General features: G+C 36.8%; 1 protein-coding gene across 1 annotated transcript; it reads right to left on the reverse strand.

Annotated features, from left to right (window-relative positions):
* Positions 1-240: 240 nt before the first annotated feature.
* On the reverse strand, positions 241-1,189 carry LOC129237861 (trypsin-3-like). The gene has a single exon (XM_054872823.1). It carries the CDS (start codon positions 1,057-1,059, stop codon positions 247-249), a length of 813 nt encoding a protein of 270 aa, XP_054728798.1. The 5' UTR covers positions 1,060-1,189; the 3' UTR covers positions 241-246.
* Positions 1,190-8,508: the final 7,319 nt, after the last annotated feature.

Below are 8,508 nucleotides of genomic sequence, written 5' to 3' on the forward strand. Positions count from 1 at the left end.
GAAATTTTAGTCCCGCGAAGTTGGACAAATAAATTCACCGTACTTTTTGCCCACAGTAGTATTTATTGAAATAAACTATTATGATTCATGATAATTTTTTAATTTAACTTTTAATTCCTAATTCTGCCACCGGACACTCTGTATAAGGTATTAAAATTCAAGAAAATATAATTGGATTTCACAAATTTTTATTTTAGGAAGTTCCACCATAAAATTTTTATTTTTCAGCGTACTATTCATATGTCTTTATTTCTTGTCCCTTGGAATGCTATCCGCATAATTATCTGCCAATGTTCTCTCTACCCAGGTTATCAACTCTGCGACGCGCGAGTAAACGCCAGGCTTATTTGGCTGCGCACATCCATATCCCCACGACACAATACCCACGAGTTTCTCGTCCACCACAAGCGGACCACCTGAGTCCATTTGACATGCATCGATGCCACCTTTAGCATAGCCAGCGCAAATCATTCGATCCGTCACATAACCATTCAGCTGCTGATTACACAAAGCTTGATTGACAATTGGCACACGAGCGTATTGCAATGCGTAGGCTGCACGTCCCTTAGGCGTTGTAAATCCCCATCCTGCCACCAAAGCTACGTCACCATCCAAAACCAATTCGCCTTCTGTGGGCAAAGCAATTGGCTGTATGCGCAAGCTAAAAGTCAGTGCACTAGCCAAACGCACCAGACCAATATCATAGTCCATGGTATCGCTGTTGAAGCGACGATCGTAATGTACAGCCAAAACGTCAACCAAAACACCCTCTTTTGTAGATCGTGTCTTTGTGCCCGCATGCACACGCACATTACTAAAATCGAGGCCTCGCAGACAATGAGCTGCCGTAAGTACGGTGCGTTCGTTGATGATTGAACCGCCACAAAAGTGTGTATTATAAAACCTCAGCGATACGATATATGGTACATCAATGTTCCGAGCCGATGAGCCACCCACTATGCGCGCAAGATCTAAGCCCGAAAAAGCGTTTACGCCCTGGATCCATGATAGAGCACAAGCAGCGATTGTTATTGCTAATAGGCATCGGAGTTTAAACATTGGAAAATTTTGAAGAACAAAAAATGCAAATTTGCAAGAAACCGACACAAGAAACCGCGAGTTTCAAATTGTTAATTTGGACTGCCTCGCGGAAACTTTGTGAACATATGGCCGTGGCGGAAGTTTGCTCCGTTAATTTGTACGAACTTGACACTCAATGTAGCGAGGCATTGCTGCTGCTACACTGACTGATAAGCGCGGCTGTTAACGCAACTGACGAATATGAACATCAATTTGTAATTAGGAAAGTTCACTTCACCGCCACTTTTAGTGATAAAAAATTGTTTTTACAAAAATTGTAAATGATGAATTTTAATTACGGGCCCTGCACATGGGACAGACACACAGCAAATTTATTTAGTTGAAAATAAAAAGTATGCTAATGTTTATAGGAGTGAATCTAAAATTAATGTAAAATTATGCTGTTTTACTCCATAAATCAAGGATATTGTACTTTATCAGATGAAGAATGAAAAAAAAAATTTCGCACTTTGCAAAATAATCTATTCTTAGTAAAAGTGTACAAAACCTTATTCCCTTAAATGGAAATACTTTTTCAAGTTCCTACAACATTTCCTACAATTTTCCGTAATTGCAATACCTAAAAATGAAAGTACTATACAAATAAATAGAACTAACTGTGGAAAAGAAATTAATTAATATTAATTTTGCAAATGTCTCAAATGCTGACAATAAAAAGCATGGCAGTGTTCACATTGCACAATTGCGAATTTAATGTTTTGTGTCTTACTTCACTTCGTATCTTTTTTAGCTATGGTCTGACAGCTGAGTTGACATTTCTGTTCAGTAAGGTTTGGCACGTCATTATGAAATGCGCAAATTTACTTTGAAAAAAAATAAATCTGTTCGCAAAGTTCATAGAGCAAAGTGAAATGTCGATACGTCATCATTCTCAACTTGTTGGCCTTTGTCCTTCGACTACGTGGAAACTTTTACGTAAGGGTTTTAGCTTACGTGCCTATAAAAACAGCTCGTGCAAGAACTGAAGCCAAACGATCATCGTTTGTGTCGCATTTTTACTGATTTTCCTCATTTAGATTCATTATTCAGATTTATTGGTAAAAGTAGTCGAAAATTGGACTGTTCGAATGGGTTATGTAACTCGTAGCCGCGGCGGACATATGCCGGATATTATTAGGTTGGGGAATAAGTTCGTAGCGCGTCTATCGAAAACTTTTATTTAAACAAAAAACTATAATTATGTCAATAAGTTAATCAATAATATATTCGCTGTTGCTGTTTAGAACCTTTTCCCACCTCTCGACCAATTTATTGATGCCGTTGCGCCAAAAATCGCTTGGTCTGGTGTCAAAGGTTACGAAGGTTACGCCCTCATATGGCTTGAGAGGGAGCGGAAAAGATGGCAATCGGTCGGAGAATACGACGGATGTTGAAAGGCCTCCCATTCGAGCTTTTGGAGTGCGGCTTTGACGATTTGTGCAACATGGGGCCTGGTGTTGTCATGAAGGAGTATGGTTTGGCCATGTCGATCAGGTACTTTCAGTCAAACAACCTCATTCACGCTGTGTAGTTGGGCAATGTAGAGCTCCTTGTTCCCCGTGGCATTCTTTTCGAGCATTTCCCAGTGTACCATGCCCCCTAGTTCCATCATTTTCTTTGGATGAAGATCCGGCTTGACGCTCGTTTTTGGCGTATCTCCTGTAGCCACTCACTTCTTTCTTTGCTTCATATTGATGTATAAGCACCATTTCTCATCTCCTGTAACGATTCGGTAAAAAAAGCATTGTTTATGACCGAGTGTTGCTCGAAGGCGGGCGAGATGCTGAGGAGCAATTTGAAGACGACTTTTTTTTATTTTCTTCGTTGAGCTTGCACGCATCTCTCTTTATTCGTTTACATGTTGATAAACACTCAGGTCGATTATTTCTGTTTGCTAACATTGAATTTAACAAATTTTCTGTTTGACAACATTGAACCTAACATTTTTCGCCATTGTAGCTGCTTCTGTTAAATTTCCACGGTAAAAGCAGAGAATGTTAATGTCATCAACATTAACGTCATTGACATTCTCTGGTGAGTGCGTTTCAGCATTGTTAGTGACCAACGAGAAAAAATTTTCAATTTGCATTTGCACCTTCTCATCTTTTATGTGTGCATTCTCGGCAATTTGGCTCAAACTAAGTACTGATAAATAAATAAACAAATACACTATATTCCATGATATTTTTCGTGCTGTTCACTGCATTAGAATTGCATCAAAATTGCAGTTATATTAACTGGTAATATATATATGTATTTATAATTAGCGCGTGTTTGATTGAGCTCCTCCTCCTAATTTTGGCGTGTATTTAGAAGTTTTTCCACAAATGGAGGGTAATAGCTACGAATAATATAATACAATTTTAAATTTGGAAAGTTGGAAAATTCCTGGGAGCGAATAGAATATATACACAAAATATAACTTGCAGTGTGGTCTTTTTTGTTTTTTTTTATTGTGACAGATCAAATTGCGATTTAATTCCTTTGAACTATTGTTTTGAGGCGCTGTTGAGGACTGATATTACGCCAAACTTCCAGAGACGTTTCAAAAGTTAAAATTTGGAGAAATAAAAATCGAAAGAAATGGTAATATAAGATTTCAAAGTTATACTAAGTCACCGGAAAAACTTACTTTTCCGAGCCGAATTATATAGGTGTATAAGCTTAAATCCACTGTTTTTTAGTAAAAAAAAAAACCATTTTTTTTATAGAAAGCAAAAAAATAATTTATTCAAAGTATTTGCACTCGCTAGCTATACATTTTTCCCATCTCTCGGGCAATTTGTGTATACCACGCCAAAAGAATTCTTCATCTTTCGAGGCGAACCACTCGTCAAGCCATTTCCGGACATCTTCGTACGAATCGAAGTGCTGTTCGGCGAGCGCGTGACCCATCGATGAAAACAGATGATAGTCCGAAGGGGCCAGGTCTGGTGAATAAGCGGGATGAGGTAGCACCTCCCAATTGATTGTCTCCAAGTAGTTTTGGACCATTCTTGACGTGTGCGATGGGGCATTGTCGTGGAGGAAAATCAGCTTCTCATGTCTTTGTTCATAACGAGGCCTTTTTTCACGCAAAGCACGGCGCAATTTGATGGTTGGCCGGGATCGACCCATGATTTTTTTCGTTTAGGATTCTCAAAGTATATCCACTTTTCATCGCTAGTCACCACAAGATGCAGGAACGACTTTCTTTTATGCCTAGCCAGCAAGATTTCGCATGTGTTTTGGCGTCGCTCCATCTGTCTATCGTTCAATTCATGGGGTACCCATTTTCCGACTTTTTGGACCTTTCCCATGACACGTAAACGCATGGAAATGGCTGGTTGAGTGACACCTAACTGCTCGGCAAGCATTTTTTGCGATTGGGTATCGTCCTCATCCAAAAGAGCCTGCAATTCATGGTCCTCAACTTTTCTGGGCCGATTTTCACGCTTCTTGTCACTCAAGTCAAAATGGCCGTCTCTGAACCGACGAAACCAGTCTCTGCAAGTTGTTTTCGATAATGCACTGTCACCATAGGCCTCCACAAGCATTCGATGCGATTCGGCAGCCGATTTCTTCAAATTAAAGCAAAAAAGTAGAGCTTCCCGCATATGCTCTTTTTTTGGCACAAAATTAAACATAATTACGCAAGGAAAAAAGTGTGTTGCTGTATGAAATCACTGATGATGTGCAGTGATTGATGTAAACAAGTGTCGAACCCATGCAAAAAAAAATATGGCATTTCTATGGTAACTTGATATGCTCACTAACGCCATCTACGAGCAATCAGCGGATTTAAGCATATACACCTGTATTTTTGATATTACGCTTCAATTTGACATGTATACGCATGAACATATGAAGATAATAATCACTTAGGTATATACCATATAAAAATAAGAAGTAATGAAAAAATTATAAAAATACATAAGCCAAGGAAATGAAAGCCACTGAGAATAATATCAACATTTCATTTTTGAAAAATTCAGCTCATTTTCAACATTTCAACAATTGTCATAAGATAAATGATATTTACTAATATAATTGATACCGAAACAGTTCACATAGTTAAGCTGAACTTTGTTTGACCCTTTTTTTAAGAAAAAAAGGGGCTCCTATTCTTATTACAGTAATACACTCGGAGGTTTGCCATTACCTGCCGCGGGGCGATCACTGTTAGAAAAAACGTTTTATGATTTGTATTTAATACCTGGGATTTCGAATCAGGTTACTCTCGGCTGTTAGTTACGTATCAACCGCCTCGGCTACAACAGCTATGGTGCGAATGTATTGAAAAATAAAAAATTGACAACCAAAATAAGCAGAATAGGCTTCCATAAAGCAAGCCCTGAAAGTCGGTAGAATGAGATTGTGTTCCAAGTTCAAAATCAAAGTTTACTCTATTAGTCGATTTAAATTACCTAAATACCAAAAACTACAAAGTTAGACCACCCTGTACCATTGTCGATTCTATGAATGCACAAAAAAGAGAATTTTCCAAAGTATGAAAACATAAAAGAATTTCCTTTTTGATCCGGGTACTCTTGGATGGCAAAGAAAATTTGGGAGCTCATAGAATTTCGACGTATATTCAGCAATAAATATACATTGTGCCAAATAAAAATGTTATATATATATATAAATGGCATATACGCCCTCTTTGGGTGTTTGTCCGAGCTCCTACTCCTATATGTGGTGTGCGTCTTGTTGTTCCGCAAATGGAGGAACCTACAGTTTCAAGCAATTTCCGAACGACAGACATTTTTTATGAGGAACTTTTTCATGACGAAAGTGTTACATACGACTTATACAGTGCGAATAGAAAAAACGAACTTATGAATCAACAAAATTATTGACTTATCGAAGTATTTTGCTTCCGCTGTTTGGAAAATAAACATTTTTTATCAATGTTTACCATCGTAAGATACCAATATGCTATCTTAGATAAATAAGAATTTTCTGGTAGTATTGGCAATCAAGCTTGTTTCAATCGTTTAAAGGCGTCATTTTAAGTATTTCATTAAATGTGGACATTTAGAGTAAATGTCGCCTTTTTATTTATCAAATATTGTGAAAAAGTGTATATACAGTACAATTAATTTTCTAGAATGGTGTAAATCCTTATAAACCGCTTTAACGATATTATAGAATGTATAGATGTATTTAAATTGTAATTGTAACATTTAATAAATACGTGGAATATAAATTTTCATTAAAACCTTTTTTTTCCTTTTTTAAATAATTGTCTAAAAACAATTGATTGTAGCCAATAATTAAACGCATCCAACTAAAAATAAAAAACTTAAAGCAAAAATTCGTATTCTCAAATGGCGATAGAAGCTTATTTCCATTTTAACGCAATAAATGACATGCAAACACAATCAGGAAAAAAAGGATATAAAAATTTAGCAAAAAAAAATTGGTGCAGAAAACAATGATGGACAAAATGTATAAAAGCAAATATGTGAAAAAAAACGTTCCGTAAAAAACTTGTGGCCGTATAATTATGACGGAAAAAGTGCAAGCGAAGCGCTCAACCATATATTGCAAATGTACTGCATACATATGTACAAGAGATGACAGATTTTTTGAAATCCCGCAAACTTCGGGATTTCGATACTACACTCCCGGAATATCGGGACTAGTTCCGTGGTTTAGATATTTATTATTTAGCAACAACTTAACTCCAGAAAATTGCATCAATATTGTTTGCGAAGCCCTACCTGCGATATAATAATTAATAACTCTGGCCAACAAGATTCCAGCTTTTGTCATGTGATCTACGTTTATCACTTGACGTTAACTAATTTGACGTCGCTGAATATACGGAATATACGCTCAATTAATTTGTGACAGCTTCTGTCTACGAGATATAGCTTTCGTTAATAATTCAATGTTTTTTATTGCTCGTTTGCTGAAAAATTATAAAAAATAGTTTTATTATTATAATTTGGCATGGCATCGTCAAGACGAGTTCGTGTGAATGATCCAAAACAATTTTGTTTTATTTGCAAAAAGTATATGTTTAAAGAATACTAATTAAATGTGACACCGTTCGTAATTAAGGCTTACAAAAATTACTTCGGTCACCCGATGGAAATGGAAAATATGTACTCGTATGTCATGGATTCCTCAAAAGGCATGCAAAATATGCGTTGAGTGTCTACGATTGTGGACAAAGAAGAAAATTAATAGATTTGGGTACGAAACTGCTATGGTCTGGAAAGAACTCGTGAACGACCACGATGACTGTTATTTTTGTTTGGCTAACACAACTGGCATTAACCGGAAAAATCGCGCCAAATGGGAATATTTTTGCATACGATCGGCATATAGACGTGTGTTAAGCCCTTTAATATCACCTGAGTCGCAAGCTGGTCCATCGCAGGAGGAACTTATGCATTTAAAAGCGAATACTGACTGTATGGATAGAAACTTTGAATATGACCTGGAAAACCCAAGACCATTGAACCAAGATGCTTTAAACGAGCTTATCACAGATGTGGGCCTATCAAAGACTGCTTCTGAACTTTTCGCTTCTGGGCTAAAATAAAGAAAGTTAGTAACAAAGGAAACTAAAATTTCTTATTACCGCAGAAAAGAACAAAATCTTCTGAAATATTTAGCTGAAGAAGATGACTTTGTATTTTGTAAAGATATCCCGGTTTAATCGCTACAATGGGATTACAAAATTACGTTTCCAATCAGTGGCGTTTATTCATTGACTCATCAAAACGGAGTCTAAAATGCCTTCTCTTCTCTTTAAATTTGGGTGGTTGCCTTTTGTACATTCTACTAATAAAAAGAAGAATATAAAACTGTTGCCCTGGTTTTAGATAAAATTAAATATGTGGAATACAACTGACTCATATGTGTCGATTAATGGTAAACTTTCTTCTAGGCCATCAAAGTTTTTACTTAAAGTATCCCTTTTTTCTTTACTTTTGGGACATTAGAGCTAGAACACAACATTGCATTAAAAAAGATTGCCCTACTCGGAAAACGCTAGTTCCCGGTCAACAGAGCGTGATAAACCCACATCTAGTATCAAGGGATCGTATAATTTTACCAATTTTACCCCATTACACATAAATCTAAAACTTATAAAACAATTTGCAAAAGGTCTTGACAAAAACGGAAACTGTTTCCTTTTTCTACCAAAAAAGTTTCCAGAACTAAGTCCAGCAAAGATAGAATCGGGAATTTTCGATGGCCCACAGATAAAATCTTTAATAAAACTCTCCAATTTTATGGACGTTTTGACAGATGTCGAGAAACCCGCACAGAATGAGTTTGTTTGGTTTGCTCAACATTTTTTGAGGAATAAAAAAGTTCTGATTATTCCCAACGCGTCGAAAAGCTACTAACTCACTTTCAATGTCTTGGAGATCTTTAGTCAGGTGATCTGGGAGGCCAGTCGGTGTCGCCTCTTTTTGACACTAG

The sequence above is a fragment of the Anastrepha obliqua genome, chromosome 2, assembly GCF_027943255.1.
Source record: "Anastrepha obliqua isolate idAnaObli1 chromosome 2, idAnaObli1_1.0, whole genome shotgun sequence".
NCBI lineage: Eukaryota > Metazoa > Arthropoda > Insecta > Diptera > Tephritidae > Anastrepha > Anastrepha obliqua.

Coding starts and splice junctions, on each gene's coding strand:
- LOC129237861 (XM_054872823.1), bottom strand. CDS start 1,059: ATGTTTAAACTCCGATGCCTATTAGCAATAACAATCGCTGCTTGTGCT.